Source organism: Anoplophora glabripennis, unplaced genomic scaffold (assembly GCF_000390285.2).
Source record: "Anoplophora glabripennis isolate ALB-LARVAE unplaced genomic scaffold, Agla_2.0 scaffold82, whole genome shotgun sequence".
In the NCBI taxonomy this organism is placed as follows: domain Eukaryota; kingdom Metazoa; phylum Arthropoda; class Insecta; order Coleoptera; family Cerambycidae; genus Anoplophora; species Anoplophora glabripennis.
In genome coordinates, this window is record NW_019416227.1 from 443,211 (window position 1) to 469,392 (window position 26,182).

Here is a 26,182-nt window from a genome sequence, read left to right on the forward strand (position 1 = left end):
CATGATTCATTCGATTTGTAACTAGACATGTTTTGTAAAAAATTTAATTGCAAACATTTTTTTCCTCTTCCATTTTCGCCTAAAATCAACTCTTGAAAAGATACATAATTATATAGGAAGAAAAATATGACATATTTCGAATTTTTTTAACATATTGTGCCGCCAAAAGTTAAGCCCACGTTTTTTTTATGCGCATAGAAAAATTTTCATTTCTAGTGATACTTTAAAGCCAAAAAGCCAAAAATCTCCGTGGATATACGATTCACCCAAATATGGACTCTTTGAAACAGATACCGTCTGGACTATATTGAATTATGGCGATATCGTCATCCTTTTTAAGGGTAATCATTTTAATTATTTAATTAATTTCCAAAGGCAGCAACACAATGTTATAGATAAAGTAAAAACACTGTACTTATTTAATATACGGTTTATCTGAAATATTAAAAAATTATTGGTAATAGGTAGGTTTAATATTAAAACACTCTTCCAAAGCCAAATTTAAGGACAACTGCATCAAAAACTCCATCGCAAATTGCGATGTAAACTTCTAAAGACTGCATTTATAGTATCTGTATCACATCACGTGTATCCTTGAATTATTTTGAAAGTTAGGTGCATAAATAAATTTTTAAATTAATAGCCACTTCTAATTTCGATTTTGATGGATAATTTTTTGGTTTCAGGGATTCTGATAGAGATCAAGCACTATTTCGACATAAAGGACGACAAGGCCGGTCTGCTGCAGACGGCCTTCGTCATAAGTTACATGGGGTGCGCACCCCTATTCGGGTACCTGGGGGACAGGTACAGCAGGAGGTGGATCATGGCGGCGGGGGTCTTCCTGTGGAGCATAACCACCCTGTGTGGGTCGTTCATGACGGTCAGTATATTATTTTATCATGTGTATTTTGTGTTTCAAGAAATTATACAGTTCGTCGAAGTAAGAAATGCAAATGGAAATAATTTTTCAAGTCAATAGTTTTGGCTAAAAAGTTCATTTAATTAACAATAATTTTTCCCCAAATAACAAAATACTCAACTGAAGAGAGTAGAAACTAAAATATACTATAAATACACAAATCCAAACAGATTTGAGTTGCAAATACATAAATACAAAAAATATAGTGAACTTTTTTTTAGCAATTTTGGTGGTTCATACTGTTCAGAGCCCTTGTGGGTGTAGGAGAGGCCAGTTATTCCACAATAGCCCCCACAATCATCAGCGACTTGTTCGTGAGTGACGTCCGCTCAAAAATGTTGGCCCTTTTCTATTTTGCCATTCCAGTAGGAAGGTAAGTTAAAAAAAAAACATTTTTGCAGAAAGTGTATAAAAAGAACGACACTATAAAAGTTATTTTTAAAAATGTAGAAAAATAATTACACTGTACAAATTAAGTTTTTTGCAAATGCTTCTGTTTGAAAAATAAAATTTATTCTGATACAAAATAAAGAGTAAGAAATGGCCGGCAACACCGAAAACCGATCGAATCAATGCAGGAAAATATGATTTCGAAGACTGGGTTATTAAAAAAATAAATTGTGGCCTCTAAAAATAGAAGAGGCTCACTTTATGCAGGCGTGAGTCACTCGCCCAATTTCACTGTATAAAAAAACATCGGACGATTTAAGAAAATAAAAAGATTTGCTAATCATGTTATACGAGTTTTTAACATATACCTAGGTAATTGTTTCAGTTTAAAAAAATGCAAATTTGTAAGTTTATTTTCATGGTTTACCTACTTACTGCATACGTTTCTATAAACTCTTAAAAACATATATAAATTTAATAATGTTCAAATAACGCATTAAAATAAACTGTTTCCAGAACTACGGAAGTTGCCTGAAAAGAGAAATAAATCGCAAAAGGTACTTACCGGCTTAAAAACGTCGAAAAGCTCGCAGGGAATTCACAGGACACGCACAAACCATTCTGAATTGTTCACCTGGCATCTGTGTAAAAGAAAATATATTTTGATACACGCATTTGCATTTAGAATAAAATAATACCTAATAAATATGATAAAATTAAGGAAAACACCGAAGCTACCAAATTTTCACAAATGGCGGCGTTAATAATTGAATGTGAATCAACAACAAGCGAACCACCCTTTGCGAAATAAGCACAGACGACATGATACAGTTGATTATTTATTGGACATAGGATGGGCACCTAATTTTGAACTTAACGTTATCCTCGTTTATATACCAGAGTTTTGTATTTCATGCGTGAATCCAAAAATATTGAGAAATTAATGGGTCAAAAACAATGTTAGGACGATTGAATTTACTTGGTTTCAGTTAGCTACAATCGAAAATTACCGAGCAATCGAACATTACAATAATTGTCCAACAGTGTCAAGTATATTTTATATCAAGGCAATTTGATTCCGAAAAATTCTTCTGAGAATGCAATTGTTGTGTGCATTGCAAGTTCCAAACGTGCAGAACCCTCCAAACTCCAAAATTAAAATTAACCTCAAAATTACTTACCTTTTTTATTTGTTTTGTTGTTTGGACACTTGGGCTCTTGAATTTCACACACTCGATCGCGATGCCGCCCGCGTTCTCTAATTTCTGACTTATAAGAGGCACTGTAAGTTTTAAAGTTTCAACATTTTTGAAAAAAGGTATAAAACGACGCTGTGCAAACGAAGCTAAAACCGAAAACAAAGTTTCCGACCGGGAAAAGGGACGCCTCGTGTAAAACAAATGAATATCGCCACGGCCGACTAATTCAATTAAAACTTTAGTTTGCCGTTTTTAATTTGAATTCAATCGATGCAAAAGTTTATCTACAAAATAAAATGGTTAATTTCAAAATTTACCAGAAATGTAATAATTATTTGGCCCTCAATTAATAATTTAGTAATTTTGCCTTAGCTATCTTATGAACCTATTAAAATGCAAAATATACTCTTGAATATTTTATTTGGAAGATAAATGAGTTCAATTTTGTGTTATTCATATATACCTTATTTGCAAAAATTTGATTCTTTTTTTTTCCAGCGGTATGGGCTATATCGTCGGATCTGAGACAGCCAAAGCCCTAGGCAAATGGCAATGGGCCCTCAGGGTCACACCGGCCTTAGGTTTAATTGCAGTCGTTCTCATCGTTTTCATTTTGGAGGACCCGGAGAGGGGACAGAGCGAGGGCAGCGGTCACATGGAGGCCACCCCCTGGACGGAGGATATCAAGGATATCGTTCACAAGTAAGCACGATACTACTATACATATAAAAAAGTGTGAGAGCATGATTTTTTGACGAAAATAATGTTTCTCCTTCGTTTTTAGTCGAAGTTTCATGTTTTCCACTGCTGGGTTCACCTGCGTTGCTTTCGTGGCTGGCGCCTTGGCCTGGTGGGGCCCGAACTTTATAGAACTGGGCCTGAAACTTCAGGACAACGGTACCGTGGACTCTGAAAGGTATGGATTGGGAGTAAAGGGGCGGTTACATACGTAATAAATTTTCTTGTAACTATATCGTATGGGTGTGTATCTAATCGTTGGACGGCTGTTTTGCTTTAAAAATACCGTTTAAATGACATGTCGTCGTACTGTAATACGGGGTGTATACCAAATTCGCTATTTTTTGGTTTTCCAGGTGGATTTTATTTTTCACTTTGGTTCCTATATTCTTCGATAAATATATTAATTTCGACTGATTGAAATAACGCTTGTTTTTTCCCATAAAAAATTAAACAATTAAAATTTAAGAATGGAAGTCTGGTATACACCCTCATCCATCGAAAAATATAAACAAACCGTTCAAACTCGCATATTATTCTAGCGTGGCTTACAAGTTCGGGATCATTTCGATGATATCCGGGCTGATCGGGGTGCCGGTTGGCAGCCTCCTGGCCCAGAAGCTGCGGCACCAGTACCACCGCATCGACGCCCACATCTGCGCTGTGGGACTGCTGGTGTCCAGCCCGCTGGTATTTTTTGCTTGCCTAACGGCCAGATACAGCGCCCCGTTGTGTTTCACCTTTGTGTTCTTTGCCGAGTTTTTCCTAAACCTCACCTGGTCGATCGTTGCCGATATATTGCTGGTAAGGCTCAGTCCAGATGGGCTGGCATTACTATTCATCGAAAAAATAACAGTAATCGTGTCTTATCTTAGAAAGCGACAGAGTTTTAAAAAAAAAACGAATTGTACCTGCGTTAAATCAAAGGAAGCATAGCCCAACTGTTATCGGACACCTTGTGGGGCTCGTCTTCGTAATTTTTACCCTCTTCGATACGAATCTGATGTTAGTTGTATCCTGTGACCGTCGTTTCGCAGGTTTCGATGAATAGCGATGCCAGTTTAACTGATTTATTGAAATTGTTTCAGTACGTCATTTATTTTCGGCGCAATAACCATAGCAGCGGGAGTAGTCGGCCTAAGTTTGGGTTCTATATTGAGCCAAGTGCTGAAGCACAGGTTTCCTTTCATTGATCCGATAATCTGTGGGGCGGGATTGATTTCGTCCGCCCCCTTCCTGCTCGCCACCACTTACGCCACTACGCGAAACACTGCCCTCACGTACATTCTGTTGTTCTTCGGGCAGGTAACGTTGAATCTGAACTGGGCAATAGTCTGTGATATATTACTGGTAAGGAACAAGAAAATTCTTACATTTCGTACTCAATGTACTTGTTATTGGTTGTGGTATAACTGTTTTGGACCTTATCTGCCTGTCTGTCTATACTTTGCACTAGGTGTTTTCGCTTACGCATTCCACCGTTCACTTTTATTATGTTGCAGCTAATTTCGTTAAAGACAAAAGATGTTTGATAAAAAAAACTGGCAACGAATTCTTGTACATACAAGAAATGTGTATCTCTAATTAATACAAAAATTTGATCTAAGCTTGCTCTTTCAAGTTTCTTTTAGGAACCTTTGCAGCAACTCTTACAAACTTTTCTGTTACCGTTATCCTCGTTTATATGTAAAATAGTTGAANATAAATAATTATCAGATAATTTTATGATATTTGGAATGAAGTTGAAAGAAGAAAGAATGTTACAATTTAAAATTTTGATTACTTTACATTTTATTGTTTTCTTAATGAAAGGATAATTATTTTCTCTTTATTATACTTGTAATTACTAATAATAGCATCACATTGGAAGGAAAATGTTTATTATTTTTTGTAAATAAATTCCCTCAATATTTAAAAGATGCAACAAACGCGAACCAAGGCATTTTATTAATGTAATTATGAAAAAAAATAAAAAAATATTTCAATGTTCTACAAAGACGCTATTATTATGTAAAGTTTTATTCGTGTCCAATTCCTGAAACGTTGCAAAATACCAAATCATAGAAATCTTACTAATAATTCTGATTCATGGTGAATGTCCCATGGATATAAAATAAATTCAAAATATTTTCATTAGAATAATTATTTTGTATTTTACTTATCGAGCAAATACTTGATACTTGTAGAATACTAAAAGACAATAGCAATATTTGCCCCTCAAGGCACATTTCATAATATTTTTAATAATCATAAGAATGTAAGAAAACCGCAAATATCTGAGAAAATCGAAGCTGTAACCCCTACAATGCCTACCTATAACGGTGAAAAGAGAATTTGACTTTCTATAATATGCTGCAAAAAAATACAGGGCCTACCATTTGAATTTAAAAAGTTTTGTCGGTTTTAAGTTTTCAACGTGTAACGTAAAAAATCGTTCACTTGGTACAATTTTCTTCTGGTGATTTTGATAGTGGAAGGTAGTGTGTTCTTTGTGCGTTTTGAAAAGCAAGTGAAAGCTTCCAGAACGAAGAAAGATATGAGGAATTTTAGAAACACTTACATGTCAAAATTTTTATAAAACGTCGATTATCTCGAAAACCGTTAGATTTAGGTACAAGGAAGCGTTAGCATTTTTGACTTATTTTTAATTTATCTTGTTGATAAGCAATAATATACAAGCCCCGAAAACACAAAAGTCTAAATTTTCCAAATTGAAATCAAAGAAGTCTCTGAAATATTCTAATCGACCGTCACCGTAAGACAGCCTGTACATATTTTTTTTACATGGTCCTCTCTCCCGGATGCGTTCGAGGATCGCCCGCTCTAAATGTTCATCTCCTCGAAGACGTTTCGCCCAATTACGCGACAATAGAATGCACTTATTCCCATTTAACGCCAGATTAAAAACATGAATTATGGCCCTGATACACTCCGCGCCGCCCCAGTTTATGTAATGGAGAAATATGGGCCCGGGTCGCGGTCGGTTTTGTTTAAAAAAGGATGATTCATGCGGGCCAAAGTTCAACGCGTCCGAGCGGCAGGTGTTTTCGGTGGAAATGATGGCATTAATTGCTGTATTTTCAGTAAAACGGATTATAAAGCGGTCATTTTAAATTTATACGGTTTTAAATAATGCACATTTTGTGAAACAGGAAATATACACGGTGTCTCGAATAAGTGTGGAAAGTAGGGTTGTTATACCACGTCTACCATAGGACGTCCTGATTGTTGGTAGTTCGTTTAAAGTCATGTTTAATCCTTTAGTTTAGACTAATGTTCCGAGATTAGATTATTATACTAGGCCGTATCTGTTTTGGTTTGGGTGAATCGTATATCCACGGAGATTTTTGGCTTATGGCTTTCAAATATCACTATAAATGAAAATTTTTCTATGCGCATAAAAAAAACCTGGTCTTAACTTTTGGCGGCACAATATGTTAAAAAAATTCGAAAAATGTCATAATTTTCTTCCTATTTAATTATAGTCCAGGCGGTATCTCTCTTACAAAGGGTGTACTTGGGTAAAACGCATATGATCGGAGATTTTTGCTTTAACGGCTTCTAAATAACATCAGAAATGATAATTTTTCTATGCAAATAAAAAAAACGAGGGCTNACGCATTCCACCGTTCACTTTTATTATGTTGCAGCTAATTTCGTTAAAGACAAAAGATGTTTGATAAAAAAAACTGGCAACGAATTCTTGTACATACAAGAAATGTGTATCTCTAATTAATACAAAAATTTGATCTAAGCTTGCTCTTTCAAGTTTCTTTTAGGAACCTTTGCAGCAACTCTTACAAACTTTTCTGTTACCGTTATCCTCGTTTATATGTAATATAGTTGAACAACCAATCAGGGTTAGGAATGAAAATACTAGATGGCGATTATCTCATAAAATACCCTACTTTCAAGGCCTATAACTGCTCAGGGGTGCAGCGTAGTATAAAGGTAAGTTGCGTTAAATCACCATATTTTGGGTTCGATTACATGCCCCTGTTCTGTGTCGGGTTCTTATGCGCAACACCCTGTATATATACACCAGGAAAATTAGCGAAAATAAAAGAGGAACTCGAAAAAATTCCTATCCACGATGTTATTGTAAACTTGTCTAAAGGGACTTAATACAAGACATCTCTCACCTCGTGAGTCAACAAATTTTATTAGCTAAAAATATTAATTAAAATTTCAATTTTGGAATTATTTTTCTATTATTAAATAAATAAATGAAGCTATCGTTCATATAAAAAGTTATTTTTCATAAAAATTGAAAAAATTTTAAATTTTAAATTGTTTTATTATATTGCATTATATCTATTATTGAAAATGGTTGTGATTAATATTTTTTGAATTAATGTTGGTTATGTTTATAAAATTAGTAATAAATATAATAAAAAAACTTTATATATTAAAACATAACTTACTCGTGTTACTTTGAGAGTTCGACTAACCAATTTTTTCAAAAGCGCATGCTTAGAAATAGACATAGCTGAACAGATGTTTTGATTCAAAGAACGGGCCACCTGTTTTGGTGAAAGTAACCGTTGGCTCACATATTTACATTTAAATCGTAATGAAATAGCTAACAAAATATTGAAAAAACAAGTTTACTTTGCCTTAATATGTAAAAAAATAACTTTTTAAATGAACGATAGCTTCATTTATTTATTTAATAATAGTATAATAATTCCGAAATTGAAATTTTAATTAATATTTAGTTTAACAATAATTTTTGTGACATTTTTGTAAATTAAAAAAATTAAGTATAAAAGATGCATTTTTTCTGGGGTTCAGGGCATATTCTACGAATTCGTAAATATGCCCATTGTTATTTTTTCGTCGAGCTACCCCAGTTTAAACAAAAAAGAAGTTTCTACGATGAATAGAAGCCGAGATATTTAAAAATTTTACAGCGCGCATCAATTTGAACTTTGGATTTCACTTTTCTCGCGCGCGCGACTCGCTTGGACGAGCTTCCTCCACCACCACGCCGGACATTTTACTTAGCCAGTACCTTCTCTTTAAAGGGCTCGTGAGTCGTCAATTTTCCACATTTTTCAATGCAATTCACGGGAGATCGTAGTTTACGTCGTAAACTTTATTTTACGGAAAATTCAAGTCTTAACGTTTATAAACAAATGCGCTACGATTTAAAAAAACAAAATTCTTATCTTGGCTCCTGTTTGTCGTAGAGAGTGCTTTTTTTTAAATTTGTATTTTTTTGCCAACTATCCGTTGAATCTATTTTCGGTGAGGTAGCATAAATAGCAACAATTTTATTCTAATTGTTTATAAACGAAAAACGCACGGTTTTTTAATGCCCAATTTGAGAATGTTAATATCAAAAAACCGGTGATATTTTTTAATAGGTCGCTTAATTACGTCTTTCAGATTACAATAACGCTTTCTGAATCATGTTTGGTTGACAATTAACGCCTGTACAGAGGTTTAAAGTTTATAACTTTTGGAGCCTTCGTTATAAACAAATTGAATTGTGCGAAAACTAGTGCACCTACAGCGCCCACTTTTGGCACACTTTTAAAGTATGACAAAACCCTCAACTTGTCATAGGTTTTATAAAATTTTAACAATGAATGCGATAGTTATAAACAAATTAAAAAATGGGCACTTTTCTTGTTTTTTTGCAATAACTTTTTTGTTCATTAACCGATTTTAATTTAATAAGTCTCATTTTGTAGATAATTTTACTCCCTACAAGCTGTCTGCGATTCACTTTTCGCTAAAATTGATGGTTTTCCCTGCAAAGTGTGAAAACTGTTTTCCTCACTTATTTGTTTAAATAGAAAAATTAGCTAATAAAAGTTTTTAACTCACGAGATGAGAGATGTCTTGTATTTTGTTCCTTTAGACAATGTTACAATAATCTTGCGGATAGGACTTTTTCGAGTAAAAATTTTATTTGCTTGGCCTAATACCATACTATTAGGATATGTGCTATTAGTCAACAGGGATTTTGTGAGAGAATCACCATCCAGTATTTTCATTTCTAGACTTGACTGACTATTCTGTATAAACAAGGTTGTCGCCTATGCTGGTAGCTCCACATACAGGGAATATTGGGACACCCTATATTTGTCTTTAACAAACGCTACCATAAAATAATGTGCAAAGCACAGTTTATTTCGTTCGTCAAAGTTGCTCCATCTGGTTTCACCTTGTTAGTAACTTTTCCTAATAAAACTACACTTTTAGTACTTGTAAACTATTAGATTGTGTAAACTATTATTATTATCTTAAAAAAATATTTGCTTTAATTCTATTTATACGTGTGCCTCCTTGTATTATCAAATCTCAACTTTTTGCTACAACAGCTGTGCTTTGTAAGTAGTTTATTACTGTCCAAATTTATATTATGCAGTCCAGTACCAAGAGAAGCAGCTGTTGCCCTTTTCAGAACCTTTGTTTAAATGTTTAAAAAAAAATGACCTACTGAAACTGTTTGTATCACATCATTGTCATTTTTTGTACCAAAGTTAATCGTAAGGGCTAAAAGTGCTGCTTCAACAATGTCTTGCTGTCGCAGCAGTAAATAGGTGTGCATTCATAAGAGTTACCTTACGAATTACTTTTCATTTGACATATTTCGCTCATATTTAACTCATTTTATCAATTTAATAAAAGTACTCGTCAATATACTCATAGTTTTCTTCGTAGCACCTACTTTTCTATTAACAGTTTTTGCTTAGTATTTGATTTTATTTTGGCTGTCTACTGTTTTGCCTTCGTCACGAAGTAAATTACCTTTTTTTTTGATAAAAAAAATATTTCAGCCGTTGTAGGCGACTAGCATGTTTGTAGGTATACGTAAGTTTTTTTTGTTTTTGCTTTTGGCGTTTTTGTTTTACAGTCATTGATGTAATATTAATCGTAGAAACGTCCTTGATTTTAATTTTCTAATACCGTGTTAACAAAAAAATGTTATATTAACAAATTAATCCCTATTTTGTTTGTCCTGCGACATTACTGCAAAAAAAATTTTATTTCCACTTTTTAACCACACGTTCCTGAATGCAAAATAACACTTAACATGTTAAAATCTATTAAAATCACATCATTCACCTTATTCTTTGTATGGAATTGCAAAAATTTAATTTAATTTTATTCCAGTACGTAGTCTTGCCAACGAGACGCTCAACAGCTGAAGGCTTCCAATTGTTAGTGTCTCACGCGTTAGGAGACGCAGGCAGTCCGTACTTAATAGGAGTCGTAAGTATCCGAGAATACATGGGGTAACTTTGAACAGGGGTCATATTTATAAGGCCGCTAGAAACATACATCTTATATTTTTTTCTCAAATTTCATTATGAAAACTTAGTCTTTTAACAGTTTTTCGTAATTTAAATCTCATTTCTTTGATTCCTCTGCTTGTTTCTTCATAACGCACAGAAATTTAACAATGAAGACACACAAACGCACCGTACTATACCGAAAGACACTAATAATTCACACAAAACCTTTCGCCCTGTTGTCATGACATATCAAGTCATTGACAGTGAGATTCATAAACTAAACACAGTGCTTTAAAGAATTTGTCGCACAGCAAAATAATTATTTTCGAAAACTGTCATCAAAAGTCAACACTTTAGAACATAAAACAAATGTTATGATTTTATTAATTAAAAAATATACATTTTAAATAATATAACATTTCGATACAAAACAGCAACTATTACAAACAGAACGATTACAATTTATTTTGGACTGCATGTAAATTAAAAGTGCCGATATTGCAGTGAGTTAAATTTATGCCAAATCCAGTGCTGTCAGTTATCGTAGCTTTTAGTTCTGGATGTTCAATAAGGCTGTTGCTGTAATTGTTTAAGTTTACTGCGGACGTTGTATTATTGGCAAGTTCCGTAGGCTCTGCTGAAGATGGTAACAATTTATTTGCAATTGAAATTTTATATTGTATAGAATCTTCTATATATGTCTCCACTACCGTACTAGAACACTACCCCCCATGTCGTTTAATGGTGGTAATATCGGCCCCTGCATCGGATAACACAGTGGTGGAAGAACGTATAAGTTTCCTGATGAGACAAATTGAGATAAGTTGCTATTTCTTTCGGCACATTCCTTATTTTGCTGACGCCAACCACTTGGTTAACACATTTTTTCCTGACGTACTTCATAAAAAATCTTCGACATGTAGTAACTGCCAGACTTTTTCGGATGATATCCAACTGATTTGCTTTTCAAATATGGTATAAGTTTTGGAAATTTTCTGATATTTACATTTTTTTGGCATTTAGTATACTTTTTAACATGGAATATACTGACCATAACATTGAAGGTTTAATTTTATTAATTATATGTTTGAAATATGCCAGTAACACCGTTTCGGACACTTTTTGAATTTTCTTTAAACTACAGAACCCTTTGAATTTGTTGTAGGCAATCTCATACTGTCTTGACGATTTTTTGGGGATTAATTGTGAAACAGCTTTGTGCAGCTTCCAATACTTCCCCTGGTAAATGCTCGTCTTCATTTTCCGAGCTCATTTTGAATTAAACACTTACAATATGAATTACAATATATAATTCTGACACTACTTTTTCAAACAACTTATTTTTATTGTTTATTAGGGTGCTATCGTTATGAAAGTAAACGCGCCTAAAACGTCTTGATTCAAACACGGTTCAAACGATTTCAAATATAAATTAAATTGTTTTATATAACACAATTGTCTTATTTTATTGCAGTTTTCGAAAAAATATTATTTGCATCTCGAAAGCGAAATGGTACTTTTGCATTTTTGCAAGAATAGAAGCTATTCAAGATACAAAAATAACTATTTTAAGGCCTAATTTTACTTNAGACGCAGGCAGTCCGTACTTAATAGGAGTCGTAAGTATCCGAGAATACATGGGGTAACTTTGAACAGGGGTCATATTTATAAGGCCGCTAGAAATAAATACATCATAGATTGTTTTCTCAAATTCCATTAACAAAACTTAGTCTTTAATGGTTTTTCGTAATTCAAATCCCATTTCTTTGATTCCTCTACTTGTTTCTTCGTAACACACAGAAATTTAACAATGAAGACACACAAACGCACCATACTATACCGAAAGACTAATAATTCACACAAAACCTTTCGCCCTGTTGTCATGACATATCAAGTCATTGACAGTGAGATTCACAAACTAAACACAGTGCTTTAGAGAACCCTTTGAATTTGCTGTAGGCAATCTCATACTGTCTTGACGATTTTTTGGGGATTAATTGTGAAACAGCTTTGTGCAGCTTCCAATACTTCCCCTGGTATATGCTCGTCTTCATTTTCCGAGCTCATTTTGAATTAAACACACAATATGAATTACAATATATAATTCTGACACTAGTTTTTCAAACAACTTATTTTTATTGTTTATTAGGTTGCTATCGTTATGAAAGTCAACGCGCCTAAAACGTCTTGATTCAAACACAGTTCAAACGATTTCAAATATAAATTAAATTGTTTTATATAACACAATTGTCTTATTTTNAAGATTAGTCGACGAAGAAGAAATAAATAATTTGTTTAAATACCTACGAGTACTTACTTTGGAACTATTCTAAGAAAAACGAAATGGGTTTTTTTTTTTTCTAAAACGAATGTTTTAACAAGTTCAAATACCGTAAACCCACATACTTGAACAAGATACTCATGGAATTATTGTTAATGTTTGCACCTGATTTAGAGGCCGCCCAACATAACCATTTAGACCACGATGGACATGCGACGACGGAACATACTTGAGATGCCTTTTCTTTTGGATGTATGTTTTTTAATTTACTGTGATGGTTGAGGTAGAACACACTTCTCTCTTTCACGCACATTTCGCATCTCATTTTAGTTTTCTCCGCAGCTGAATGCTGCGAGAACTGATCGTATCGACCGGCTAGGAATACGCGATGTGCGACGATTTCGTTTTACGTTTCGTACGTGCGTATTCTTAGCCCTTACGCATAGTCATTAGTTGGTGTCTTACTTAAAACATGTCCACATCTATAAAATTAATACACTTCGAGTACATTATTAGTAACACATACAAATAATACTTCTGGCGAAAAATTACTAATAATCTACTTACTAACAGGTGATGGGTTTCTTGTACCGATAAAGTCATTTTGGAGCGTAATCCCTTGTTGAAATCCAAAATATTATTTATGGAAAACTGCCATCAAAAGTCGACATTTTTCGTTAAATTTCGTTAAGCTGCAAAATACTTTTACGTTTTAGAACGCCAGTATTTTTCGCTCTAGAACGTAAAACAAATGACAAAATAATTTGTAATTTTTTCCAAACATATTTATAATTTTATTAATTAAACAATATACATTTTAAGTAATATAACATTTCAATACAAAACAGTAACTATTATAACGGACGATTACAATTGTGTAATTTGAAAGTGACGATATCGCAGTGAGTTAAAATGCCAGATCCACTGCTGTCAGTTATCGTAGCTTTTAATCCTGGGTGTTCAATGAGGAGGCTGCTGCTGTAATTGTTTAAGTTTACTGCAAACGTTGTATTGTTGGCAAGTTCCCATGGCCCTGCTAAAGATGGTAACAATTTATTTCCGATTAAAATTTTATTTTGTATACAATCTTCTATATCCGTCTCCGCTACCATACTAGAATACCACCCTCATGTGTTTTAATAGTGGTAATATCGGCCCCTGCATCGGCTAACAGAGTGGCGGAAGAACGTCTAAAGCAGTGCCCTGTAAGTTTCCCGATGAGGCAAATTGAGCTAAGTTGCCATTTCTTTTGGCACATTCCTTATTTTGTTCACGCCAACCACTTGGTTAACACATTTTTCCCTGACGTTCTTCACAAAAAATTATCTATGTCATCAATCGTTATCTTTAGTAGCTCATCTCTTCTCAAAGCTCCACAAACACCAATTATTAAAATGACATAAAAAGTTGTCCAAAATTAGTTAAATCGATTGATTTATATTGAATTACCTTTTTTAGCAGAAATCTATTATCAGGTGTTTGTAAAATTCTCACAATTTCCTCTTTCGTTAGAATTCTGGACTTTTTCAGAAGTATCCAACAGAATTAATTTTCAAATATGGTATTAGTTTTCTAAATTTTGATATTTACATTTTTTTTTGCATTCAGTGTATTTTTTAACATGGATTATACTGACCAGAACGTCGAAGGTTTAATTTTATTAATTTTATATTCGAAATATGCCAGTAATACCGTTTTGTACTCTTTTTTAATGTTCTTCGAACTACACCACCCTTTGAATTTGTTGTAAGCAATTTCGTACTGTCTCGACAATTTTAGAGGATTAATTGTAGAACAGCTTTGTGCAGCTTCCAATACTTCCCCTGGTAAATGCTCGTCTTCCCTTTCCGAGCTCATTTTGAATTAAACGCTCTTAGAATATGAATTACAATATAACGAGCGTTCAAATAAAAACGTGGTCGAAGTTGGCTCTGACACATTGGACGTAGGGAGTAGCTTATAGCGACCAACTTAACCTCATTTCTCAACGAGCTGTATNTGGAATTATTGTTAATGTTTGCACCTGATTTAGAGGCCGCCCAACATAACCATTTAGACCACGATGGACATGCGACGACGGAACATACTTGAGATGCCTTTTCTTTTGGATGTATGTTTTTTAATTTACTGTGATGGTTGAGGTAGAACACACTTCTCTCTTTCACGCACATTTCGCATCTCATTTCAGTTTTCTCCGCAGCTGAATGCTGCGAGAACTGATCGTATCGACCGGCTAGGAATACACGATGTGCGACGATTTCGTTTTACGTTTCGTACTTGCATATTCTTAGCCCTTACGCATAGTCATTAGTTGGTGTCTTACTTAAAACATGTCCACATCTATAAAAATTAATACACTTCGAGTACATTATTAGTAACACATACAAATAATACTTCTGGCGAAAAATTACTAATAATCTACTTACTAACAGGTGATGGGTTTCTTGTACCGATAAAGTCATTTTGGAGCGTAATCCCTTGTTGAAATCCAAAATATTATTTTTCGAAAACTGTCAAAATTTCGTTTAGCTGCAAAATACTTTTATTTTTAGAACGCCAAAGTCTGTTTCGCTCTAGAACGTAAAACAAATGTCAAAATAATTTGTAATTTTTTCCAAACATATTTATCATTTTATTAATTAAACAATATACATTTTAAGTAATATAACATTTCAATACAAGACAGTAACTATTATAAACAGGACGATTACAATTTATTTTGCACTACATGTAATTTGAAAGTGACGATATCGCAGTGAGTTAAATTTATGCCAGATCCAGTACTGTCAGTATCGTAGTTTTTAGTTCTGGATGTTCAATGAGGCTGCTGCTGTAATTGTTTAAGTTTACGTTGCATTATTGGCAAGTACCCTTGGCTCTGCTGAAGATGGTAACAATTTATTTACGATTAAAATTTTATTTTGTATACAATCTTCTATATACGTCTCCGCTACCATACTAGAATACCACCCTCATGTGTTTTAATGGTGGTAATATCGGCCCCTGCATCGGCTAACAGAGTGGTGCAAGAACGTCTAAAGCAGTGCCCTGTATTAGTTTCCTGATGAAACAAATTGAACTAACTTGCTATTTCTTTTGGCACATTCCTTAGTTTGTTGACGCCAACCACTTGGTTAACACATTTTTCCCTGACGTACTTCACAAAAAAATATATTCTGTCATCAATCGTTATCTTTAGTAGCTCATCTCTTCTCAAACCTCCACAATCACCATTTATTAAAATGACATAAAAGTAAATTGATTTATATTGAATTACCTTTTTTAGCAGAAATCTAATATCAGGTGTTTGTAAAATTCTCTTTGTTAGAATTCTGGACTTTTTCGGAGAGTATCCAACTGATTTGCTTTTCAAATATGATATTAGTTTTTGAAATTTTCTGATTTAACATTTTTTTTCGCATTCAGTGTACTTTTTAACATGGATTATACTGACCATAACGTCAATGGTTTAATTTTATTAATTTTATGTTGAAAATATGCCAGTAATACCGCTTTGGACGCTTTTTGAATTTCCTTCGAACTACGCCACCTTTTGAATTCGTTGTAGGCAATCTCGTACTGTCTCGACGATTTTAGAGGTTTAAAGTGTGAAACAGCTTTGTGCAGCTTCCAATACTTCCCCTGGTAAATGCTCGTCTTCACTCTCCGAGCTCATTTTGAATTAAACACTCTTAGAATATGAATTACAATATATAATTCTGATCCTACATTTTCAAACAACTAATTTTTATTGTTTATTAGGTTGCTATCGTTATGATAGTCACCGTGCCTAAATCGTCTTGATTCAAGCATGGTTCAAACGATTTCAAATATAAATTAAATTGTTTTATATAACAAAATTGTCTTATTTATTGCAGTTTTCGAAAAAATATTGTTTGCATCTGGAATGCGAAATGCTTTACTGTTTCGCGTTCTAGATACAAAAATAACTATTTTTTAACATTTTCTGGGATTACTATGCAAAATTACCAACAGTACATCGATCTCATACTACTAATTGTTATTTTTTTGTTGCAGCCGGCAACTCACAACACCTCCTGGTAAACAATTCGGATCAGGACCAAAATCTTTTCTGATTAGTATTTTAAACGGTGTCCGAAACTTTCTATTTAATTTCCAGCGGGGAAAAAGTGTGTCGAGTGTCGTGTGTCCGAACCGTACTATAATTTATGTGGATCTAAGACTTTAATTTATAAGAACCCAGGTGTATGTATGTAGAAGGTATTTTTTTATGTGTATATATGTTAACATGTTTGTCTGCGACAGGTCTCCTGTTCGATTCAGTAAAGTAACGCGTTCATGAAACCTTTGCACGTGTATAGGAAGCTTTTAGGATTTTAAACAGCCTACAACCAGAATGGTTGTGCCTATTAGTAGTAAAATATGTAGTTGGACAGTTTAAAAAGTGGAACGTTGTATATGAATGCGCGAAAAATCACTCAAAAGTTTGGAGTTGTAAATTTTTCATAAATTTATTACTTAAAATGTACAAACGAGTAGCGCTGGTTTATTACTTTTTGCGACAATGTTTATACATTCGTATATCTGTAAACGAAACAGCTCCACATACTCGTTTTGTTCACGTTCCAATTCGGTTGTAATGCATCTGATCTGTTTGAGATTGAAGTGTTGATATACATTTGTATTATTATTTTAGTACATACGATCGTATATTTATTAATATTTGTATTAACCTGCCGTTTCAGTTTACCAAAAACTTTTTTTGTACTTTTTGTTGGAAATGTATTGGATGCTTAATTGCATTAGAATAGTTAAAATTGTACATGATATTATATAGCTTTGTCGAAAGTACGGAATCAGTGAAAAAGTGTAGTTTTTTTGTACCATTTGATTTGTGTTTAAAAAATTTTTCTCAAGCTGGGCATTTAAGACTGAAAAAAGTATGATTGTATAGTTGTAAATATTTATTTAGCGTATTTTAACATCTTATTTCGATGTAATATCATTGTATTTCCGTTTGATTTTTAAAGCAAAAATTTATATATTTAAAAAAATAAAATTTAAGTAATATATACTTACATTCTGTTTGATTGTACCCCATCCTTCTGCGGTTCAACACGCCCTTCAATTTTGTATTTGTTTATTCCCTTCGTCGTTTCGTTTTGGGTGAAATAAAAACACGAGAAAAAATAACATTTTTATTTGTCATATAGTCATTTTTCTGTCATATTTTTCGGAATAGAATCAAAATTAATTTAATGAAACATCGGAAAATAATCTTGGACAAATAATAATAAAATTTTAAACCTATCGGAATATTCGTCAAAAATACACTTAAGGTGGAGGGACCCTTTTTGGTACTATCGCCCTCTATTCGAATAGGTTTAGATTTTTATTTTCTAACAAAAAATATTTAAAATATCGAACAATGAACAAAATACTGCTTAAAAAGGAACATTTATCAGTAATGATAACGTGTCAAATATATTCTATTAGAAAAAAAAACTTAATACGTTAAAAACTCGATACGTCACATAAAGAAAATGCTTATAAAAAATAAATGTGTAAAAAAGAACTTAAACATACATCACATAATTATTTGATCAACAAATAAACAAAACTTATCCACATTACCTTCAGTTTTAAGGAACTTAATTCAAGCACTACGACTTAATTTTTTTATTAAGAGGGCTCTATAGCAGGCAACCAGTGCTACATTGTTATAGATTTTATTACACAATTTGTCTAAATATGAACTAATGCACAAATAACAGACTTTCCTCCATTCTAACGCAGATTCTCTATAAAAAGGACTTAGTTTAAAACTCAAATTACTTTTTGTTGTAAAGAAATTTGAAATTTGCCATGTTTGAACATCGTAAATTACAAATTTTTTTACGACAAAAAGTAATATGAGTTTCAAACTAAATCCATTTTATAGAAAATATGCGCTAAAATGGAGGAAAGTCTGTTTTTTATGAATTAATTCATATTTAGCGTAATAAAATCTATAAAAATGTATTGCTGGTTGCCTATTTGCTATAAAGCCCTCGTAAATCATTCAGTCACAAAAATGGCTACAGTCCAAACTTTCTCACAAGGCCACTTTTACCCATTTTAACTCTCGGAAACTTGAAATTACTTAGGAGTATTCAATAACTGTTGCACCCGATATATCATTAAGTTGTCCTTAAAAAAAAAAAACAAAAAAACGTTGAACGAAAAGGAGTTTTTACGGTTTGTTATTGCAATACCGATTAGAAAACTTAATCTTGCATTATAACCAACAACGATTGTATTTCGTAGTATATTAGGACGGGTAACATTAAATTTCAAATGAGGTACCTTTTTAATCCACGGATGATCCAGAATCCCGTCTACCGTTATTCGCCTTTTAGGATCTATCGTTAACATCCTCTTTATTAAATCTTTAGCAGCCGGCGACACCTCGTACCAAGGCAGGCCGCGCATATTGTACTTCCCCGTCACGATGAGCCTCCTTAAGGTGCATTTATCCATCGCTCTAAAATATGTCTCGAATTGAAACGATCAATATTCGCTTATTCGGTACTTACCGAAACGGCAGCTCCTTTGAAAGCATGTGAAACAGTATGACACCCAAGCTCCACACGTCGACTTGTCTGTCGTATTCGGAAATGGCAGGATTTAATACTTCCGGCGCCATGTAGAATAAGGTGCCGCAAACTGTCTTCATGTCGCAACCCTCCGACAGCTTGCTCAGTCCGAAATCGGTAACTTTGATGAGGGTCTGCGGGTGGTCGGTGGTTAAAAGGACGTTACAGGGCTAAAAAATAACAAATTGTTAATTTTTCCTGGGTATCTGTCAATTTACGCACCTTGAGATCCCGGTGCGTAACACCTTGGGAATGTAAGTATTGCACAGCCAGAACGATTTGGTAAAATAGGAACTTTGCGTTGGATTCAGTCAATAGATTGAGGAGGGAAATTCTTGCACTAAGCTCGCCGCCTTCTATATACTCCAAAACGATGAACACTGTGTCGTCTGTTTCTACGATTTCCTCCATGTTCACCACCAGGGGCTAGAATGAAAATCACACAAATCATACCACAAATTAGAGATAAAGTTATACTTACGTGTGACAACCTTTGTAGAATATCTACCTCAGCCTGTATCCTACTAGGGTGATTTATATTTTCGATCTGCGAAGGTGTATTTCTGGCTTTCAAAATCTTTTTGATAGCGTATTTTCTACAACTCAGCTGAAAAAGTGGCATCGATATTAATCGTCATATTTTTTTCTTAGATACCATTACCTTTGCGTAAGCTAATCGAACTTCCCCGCAAGCACCTTTGCCTAATAACAGAGACGGCTCATACCTCTGTCTCAACGACGATGGAAGATAATTATCGTCCACTGAATATTTCATAGATTTGAATATGTATACTAAAAAAAAAAATATTCTAGATTCTAACCAATGTTGATTTTCTTAACGTACCTTGTAACATATTACCTACTGCAACAACATCGTTATTCTGCAAAACAATGGTTTTATTCCTTCCAATTACCCTACCGTTAACGTAAGTCCCATTTTTGCTTAGGTCGGTTATGTAAGTAATATAAACATCTTCCGGATCTCTGGCAATCCGAAAATGTTCTTTGCTAATGAGAAGTAGGTGCTCTGGAGGAAATTTTGACTTGTATATTATAATATCGCATTGTTCAGATCTACCCAATGTCAGTGATGGTTCGATGAGGTCTAAAAAACACTTACTTAAAAGCAGCTAACACTAATATAAAGGCAAACCTTTTCTAGTTAATCTAAGGGAAAACAATTAAACGAGATATCCAATACAGCATTGTCGGATTATTACAAAATTTACATTAGGCATACCTACTGAATCCAATTGGGGCAACAATGCAATAATTCTACCCCATTGTTCCCTTACTGTGCCAGGATCGGGAGGTCTTTCCTGATTCTCAAAGTGCCGGGCTTCAATCATTTTTTTTAGTGATCAAAAACGTTCATTACACGATATGAATTGTCAAACACATGCACATGACGCCATTTTTTTTGGTTTTGAATCAGCTGTTTTTAAATACTGTGATGTGATTGGACACATCTCATATTAAAGTACTTTTGAGCTAAACTAAAAGTGAACTACTATATAAATTGTAGTTACACATTTCAGAATTATTTTAACATTTTTAAAAACCCCCTTCCCACAAGTGTTTTCTGCAAAAAGATTTTAAATACTTATAGCTGAAGTATTTAGAGTTTATAAGGAATAACAATAATTTTATATTATTACACCTGGTTATTTTCAATAATAATGAACAAACATGGTAATTTTTAAACCTATCTTCTCTTTATAAAACAACCAACACTTTATTTAATGACGACAAAATATAGTTAAGACAGAACTTAGGCCAGGATTGTATTCGTTCTTATTTTTTTTATTTTAAATGTGACAAATCAATTGTGTTGAAATTATATGTAAACCAATATTTTTAAGTATCGAATCGTCACCTTTTAACAACACAAATATTAGTTTCCAATAATGTATCGTTAATTATTATGAACCTCAGCTGTGTGTAGAATTTCTTGCTTTGAAATTACATCGATTTTTCCGCACTTTGATACGCTCAACATATATTTAGAGAACAAATATTTGTAGAAAACTTTATTTTTGCAAAATATAGTATAACATGTAGAATACTAAACAATATATTATAAATACAATAAACGAAAAAAAAAAAACAAAAAAGTACATACAAAAATAACATGAAAAATTATGGTAAGAACATTACCATTGGTCAAAAAATGTACACGTAATAATAAAGAGATAAGAAATATCACAAAAAAAATGGCACGTAATTACAGTACTTTTATACGGATTCATCAGAGCAGGATAGTCTGGCACGTTTCGAGGGAGGCATAATTTCGGAACTATCGTCAGCTTCTTCATTGTTATCCGATACTTTTTGTTCTTCTAATAATAACTGCACCCTGTATAGCATCGTGAGATCCTAAAATTTACAAAACACACATCACTATTAAAAAAATTGCTGTATTGTGTCATTTACCTTTGCAAGCCAGGGATGACTAAGTATTGCACTTATGGTGATTCTCTTTTCCGGATTTACTGTCAACATCCTCTTAACAAGATCTTTGGCTAAATACGACACACCGTTCCAAGATAAATTGCCCATGTCATAGTCTCCCGTTATAATAAGCTTACCCAAAGCCGTCCTATCCGGGGAACTACAAATATTTTAGAAATAAAATCAAAATTAGTTTTTTAATACTTCAAAAGTTACCTGAATGGTAGTTTTTTGGAAAGCATATAAAACAAAATGACACCCAGACTCCAAACGTCTACTTGTTTGTCATATTCCGGAATTTTTGCATTTAGAACTTCCGGAGCGATATAGCACAAAGTACCGCAAACGGTTTTCATCATATCGTCTTCCTCCGTGATTTTACTCAATCCAAAATCGGTTACTTTTATTATAGTCTCCAGATCGTCAGACGACAGCAGCACATTTTCAGGCTACAAAAATTACACGTTGATTGATGGCATGTGTAAAAATGTTCAAAGAAAAAAAGCACTGCATAGTTTCATTCCTCAAATTGTCAGTTTCCAGCTTAGGCGTTTCCCTTCATGTCATAAGTGTGCAAGAGGTAAATATGTGTTATTATTCTCACACTTTAGTAATTCAATACAATTGACAATAATGTAAACAGACTGATATCTGAAGATGTTATAAATAGTATTATCAGTGAGGTTCGTGATCATTTGGTACAAAAAATGGAGTCGTCTATGAAATCTTTCAAGGAATCCGTCGACAACGCTATTAGTTCCAAGTTAGAATTTAGAATTGAACAAATCTTTTATCAACAAATGTAGTTTAATGGACATTGCACGACTAAAAAATTTAAAAAACATTGTCTCCGAGCTATCGTCAAACAAAATAATAATCGGAAATAAGCATTCCCGTACTTGGAAATATTTTTACCTTGAGATCCCTGTGGGTAATGCCCTTCGCGTGCAAAAACTGAACGGCTAATACCATCTGGTAGAACAGGAACTTCACGTTCGACTCGGTGAGGGTCACATTCGACAGAATTCGGTTGTTCAATTCCCCTCCCCTCATGTATTCCAAAACGAGGAAAACTTCATCATCCGTTTCCACTATTTCCTTCATGTTAATGACAAAAGGCTGAAACGGCGACAGATAAAATAAAACCAACCTCGTTTACCATGAAAATTCTATAAAACAGTGGGACGGGTTAGTGAAATGTCGTGGAAAGTTATATACTTACGTGCGACAGAGATTCTAGAATTTTAACTTCAGTCTGGATTTTACTGGGGTGGTTCAGTTTGTGCATCTGAGACGCGGTGCTCCGCGCTTTATGTATCTTTTTGATAGCGTACATCTTACAAGTACGCTAAAAAAAAAATTGCATTGCAATAATATGATTGTCTTTTTTTTTTGGACTAAGGTAGACATTTATATCAAAATTTCAGTTTTTAGTATATAAAAGGTGTGAGAAAACAATTTCAATGAAATTTCCATGCGTTGAAATTTAAAAAAATTATTCAGATACAAATAAATCGACAAAGAGAAAAAGATGAACTTTGGAAGTGAGGCCTATTGTTAGTATGCTGATGCAAATTAATACTTTTTTATGACAAACGCTCAAAAGAAAACGTACCTTTTCAAACGCAAGCCTTACTTCGCCGCACCCTCCCTTCCCAAGCAAATTGGACACCTCATACTTATTTTTTAGTTCCGGAGGCAAATAATTGGCGTTTGACGGTGACATTGATTTATAGACGTACACTAAAAACAAATAAATAATAGAATATAACCAGCGTTTCGTAAATGTTCTTATTAAAAATTTAAATAAACATTAATTTGTTAAGTAGTGTTGCCTGTACATGGTGACATGGAAAAAAGTGCAATGCATAGCACCATATGACAGAAGTCCTCAAAACGTATAAAAAATTCCTATACAGGCTGTTACAAATTCGCTTCTCACTACAGGGATCTCGGAAACAGTAAGAGATACGAAGTAGCTTAAATGGGGACAAAGCTACATAATCTGAGGACCAACAGTATGCCTCTAAAAAATCAAGGCTAACACGATAAGTTTTCGAAATATTTGAATAAAACCAAAATTTTAGAAATGTGAAACTTTTTACCCTCTAGCGAATGGCATAATCAATTTTTATATGTAACGTTTCGTCTCTCCAGGACCATCATTTTTTTAAATACAACCCTGAAAATTTTATTACACTTTTTGCAAGCCTTCACGACCTCCAATAATGTACTGCCACAGCCTGAATCAGATTCAGACGTTTTGTTTCAAAAAATTCATCTTGTTCATGTATTTGTTCCATTTATCAAATTATTTTTTACATTTCTGTTGCTTGAATTATCGTACACTCTAAATGTGGTTAGACCCTGTGAAATCCATCTAGTTAAACTACTACAGGTCAACAGTATCGAAATTTCTTATGAGATGAACACTTTGTTAGAAGTACCATTGAATATTATTAGTAGATACATGTTTAACGGAGCGCCAGTTCATTTTTCTCGAACAGCAAACGAGTTCTTAAATAGAAAATTTGGAAATAGGTGGATTGGTCGTGGTGGGCCTACTGCATGGCCAGCACGAAGTCCCGATCTGAATCCCCTCGATTTTTCATTGTGGGGTTTATAAATATGAAGTGTATTCTGTAGAAATAAAGTTCATTTATGGAACATAATTATGGAAGCTACTGATAGGTTTTGTAATAATTCTGGAATATTTCCAAGATGTCGTCAATCGATATTGACAAGACTGGAAATGTGTATTCAAAAGAGAGGTCGCCACTTGGAACATCTTTATAGATATAATAAATTATTTCTTTTACCTGGTATTATTTTTAATATTTCTGATCGTCTCTAATTAATTATAAATTATAAAGTTATTGATTAGTAACCAAATTTTTTTATAGGGAAATCATGCAAAATGTGACACAAAAATTGAGAGGAACTTTTAATAGGAATTATATAATCACAAAATGTTAAAAAAATAATTTAAAAGTATCTCGCATACTAGTTTTAGGTGGTTCGAACTGGATATTCACACAAAAAAATAACATTAATTACCTTTGGTTCTCCTCGAACCGATGCTGATTTTGTCATCATGTTGTAATATGTTTCTCTTTTTCTTACCGATAAGCCTCCCATTGAGATACGTCCCACCTTTGCTTAAATCGGTAATAATAACGATGGGACTATCTGAGCTTTTAGTGATTTCAAAATGCTCCTTACTAAACCTCTTTTTGATATTAGGGTCAATTTCCATCCTGTCTATTACAGCGTCGCATTGAGATGACCTTCCAACTTTAAATGTGGAGCTACACAGATCTGAAATCAAGCACATTTTAAGAATAGCCCTTATGAAGATAAAACGAAATTACCAAACGAATGCAAATATAAAAGACATGGAAACAGTCTTCCCCATGCCGGAATAGACACATTTTTCATCAGCATCGGGGATTCCGACGAACTCGTATAAGTGTCTGGTAGTTCCTCTAGGTCTAGAGATATTGCCTGAAAAATATATACTAAAGCGAACCAATAGTTAATGGTCTTCGTTCACTTTATGTCTATACCATTAGCATCCTTTATGACCGCTATCTGATCATTGTCTTTCAAAATACTTCTTTTGTCTTTCCCAATTTTTACGCCGTTTAAAAATGTACCGTTTTTACTTAAATCGGTAATATAAGTATTTCCACTGGTGGCATCTCTTGTAAGGACACAGTGCTCCTTACTTATACCTGTGTCGTTAAGAAGAGTTTTATTTCTATCAATTATAATGTCACAACCTTCTGCTCTACCAATTCTAATACAATCCTTGTCCAAAACTGTAATTAATTAAATATAGAGTTAAATGAATGTGTCGACTGTATCATAGTTACCTTCCGAGTTTAAAGTAGGCAAACAAGAGACTAGTTTGCCCCAAGGTTGCCTGTTTGTTTGGGAAAGGGTTGGAAAAAAACTTTCCTCGGACATTATCACAACCACACACAGTAAGAGAAAAATACGTAACACAAAAAAGGGTAACACATAACTTGAATGAAAAACTACGTACAATTACTCCATGTTAGGTAAAGGTATGCCAAAAAACCGCGGCAAGGCCGGCAAGCACTGTAACATGANATGTGTCGAATGGAGTAAACTTTTGACGGGGCTCAACAAAATTATGTTTATTGTAAAAAAAAGGGGGTTCATCTACAACATGTGTAAATTTCAGAGCTTAATAAATGGTCCTAGCGATTTTTTGAAAAAAAAAAAAGAATTTCTTGACTCCTGTTGGTCGTAGGACAATTTATTAAAATTCCTGAAAAATTGTCAGCTTTCAGATGGCAATAATGCCA

At 33.6% G+C, this 26,182-nt stretch overlaps 3 protein-coding genes and 1 long non-coding RNA gene across 6 annotated transcripts in view; 2 read left to right on the top strand and 2 right to left on the bottom strand.

The window, feature by feature from the left end:
- The window catches only part of LOC108903405 (protein spinster), a 106,579-nt gene extending 96,076 nt beyond the window's left edge, over positions 1 to 10,503 (top strand). The window contains exons 2-7 of the mRNA XM_018705570.1: positions 687 to 883; positions 1,144 to 1,295; positions 3,010 to 3,213; positions 3,296 to 3,427; positions 3,792 to 4,053; positions 10,378 to 10,503. Of these exons, the coding sequence (XP_018561086.1) occupies positions 687 to 883; positions 1,144 to 1,295; positions 3,010 to 3,213; positions 3,296 to 3,427; positions 3,792 to 4,053; positions 10,378 to 10,503 (1,073 nt within the window). The remainder of the gene's footprint in view (positions 1 to 686; positions 884 to 1,143; positions 1,296 to 3,009; positions 3,214 to 3,295; positions 3,428 to 3,791; positions 4,054 to 10,377) is intronic.
- Positions 10,504 to 14,811: 4,308 nt separating this feature from the next.
- On the top strand, positions 14,812 to 17,840 carry LOC111691667. The gene is made up of 2 exons (XR_002763015.1): positions 14,812 to 14,890; positions 16,819 to 17,840. It is a non-coding gene; the product is annotated as an uncharacterized LOC111691667 (long non-coding RNA).
- Positions 17,841 to 18,877: 1,037 nt separating this feature from the next.
- On the bottom strand, positions 18,878 to 20,801 carry LOC108903438 (serine/threonine-protein kinase Chk2-like). 2 transcript variants are annotated; one of them, XM_018705615.1, is made up of 8 exons: positions 20,638 to 20,801; positions 20,242 to 20,502; positions 20,059 to 20,189; positions 19,906 to 20,004; positions 19,620 to 19,823; positions 19,338 to 19,567; positions 19,108 to 19,285; positions 18,878 to 18,951 (listed from the first exon to the last, which is right to left on the bottom strand). In XM_018705615.1, the coding sequence occupies exons 1-8, from the start codon at positions 20,744 to 20,746 to the stop codon at positions 18,901 to 18,903; spliced, it is 1,263 nt and encodes a 420-aa protein (XP_018561131.1). In that variant the 5' UTR covers positions 20,747 to 20,801; the 3' UTR covers positions 18,878 to 18,900. The 2 variants fall into 2 exon arrangements, with proteins under 2 accessions (XP_018561131.1, XP_018561130.1); XM_018705614.1 differs by having other exon boundaries at positions 19,879 to 20,004.
- Positions 20,802 to 21,515: 714 nt separating this feature from the next.
- Positions 21,516 to 25,957, bottom strand: LOC108903434 (ovarian-specific serine/threonine-protein kinase Lok-like). 2 transcript variants are annotated; one of them, XM_018705608.2, is made up of 10 exons: positions 25,724 to 25,957; positions 25,415 to 25,669; positions 25,220 to 25,366; positions 24,906 to 25,166; positions 23,464 to 23,591; positions 23,071 to 23,196; positions 22,764 to 22,967; positions 22,065 to 22,297; positions 21,831 to 22,008; positions 21,516 to 21,773 (listed from the first exon to the last, which is right to left on the bottom strand). In XM_018705608.2, the coding sequence occupies exons 1-10, from the start codon at positions 25,815 to 25,817 to the stop codon at positions 21,633 to 21,635; spliced, it is 1,767 nt and encodes a 588-aa protein (XP_018561124.1). In that variant the 5' UTR covers positions 25,818 to 25,957; the 3' UTR covers positions 21,516 to 21,632. The 2 variants fall into 2 exon arrangements, with proteins under 2 accessions (XP_018561124.1, XP_018561125.1); XM_018705609.2 differs by lacking the exon at positions 23,071 to 23,196.
- Between the last annotated feature and the right edge of the window lie 225 nt (positions 25,958 to 26,182).

Bases quoted from the DNA above. Each gene is read 5' to 3' on its own strand.
- LOC108903438 (XM_018705614.1), bottom strand. From the start codon at position 20,746: ATGATTGAAGCCCGGCACTTTGAGAATCAGGAAAGACCTCCCGATCCT. The intron at 19,568-19,619 runs GTGCGTAAATTG...GTTATTTTTTAG, and splicing joins TTACGCACCGGGATCTCAAG to CCCTGTAACGTCCTTTTAAC. The intron at 18,952-19,107 runs GTACCTCATTTG...TTTTTTTTTAAG, and splicing joins ATCATCCGTGGATTAAAAAG to GACAACTTAATGATATATCG.
- LOC108903434 (XM_018705608.2), bottom strand. From the start codon at position 25,817: ATGTCCGAGGAAAGTTTTTTTCCAACCCTTTCCCAAACAAACAGGCAA. The intron at 22,298-22,763 runs GTAAAAATATTT...TAATTTTTGTAG, and splicing joins TTACCCACAGGGATCTCAAG to CCTGAAAATGTGCTGCTGTC. The intron at 21,774-21,830 runs GTAAATGACACA...TGTAAATTTTAG, and splicing joins GTCATCCCTGGCTTGCAAAG to GATCTCACGATGCTATACAG.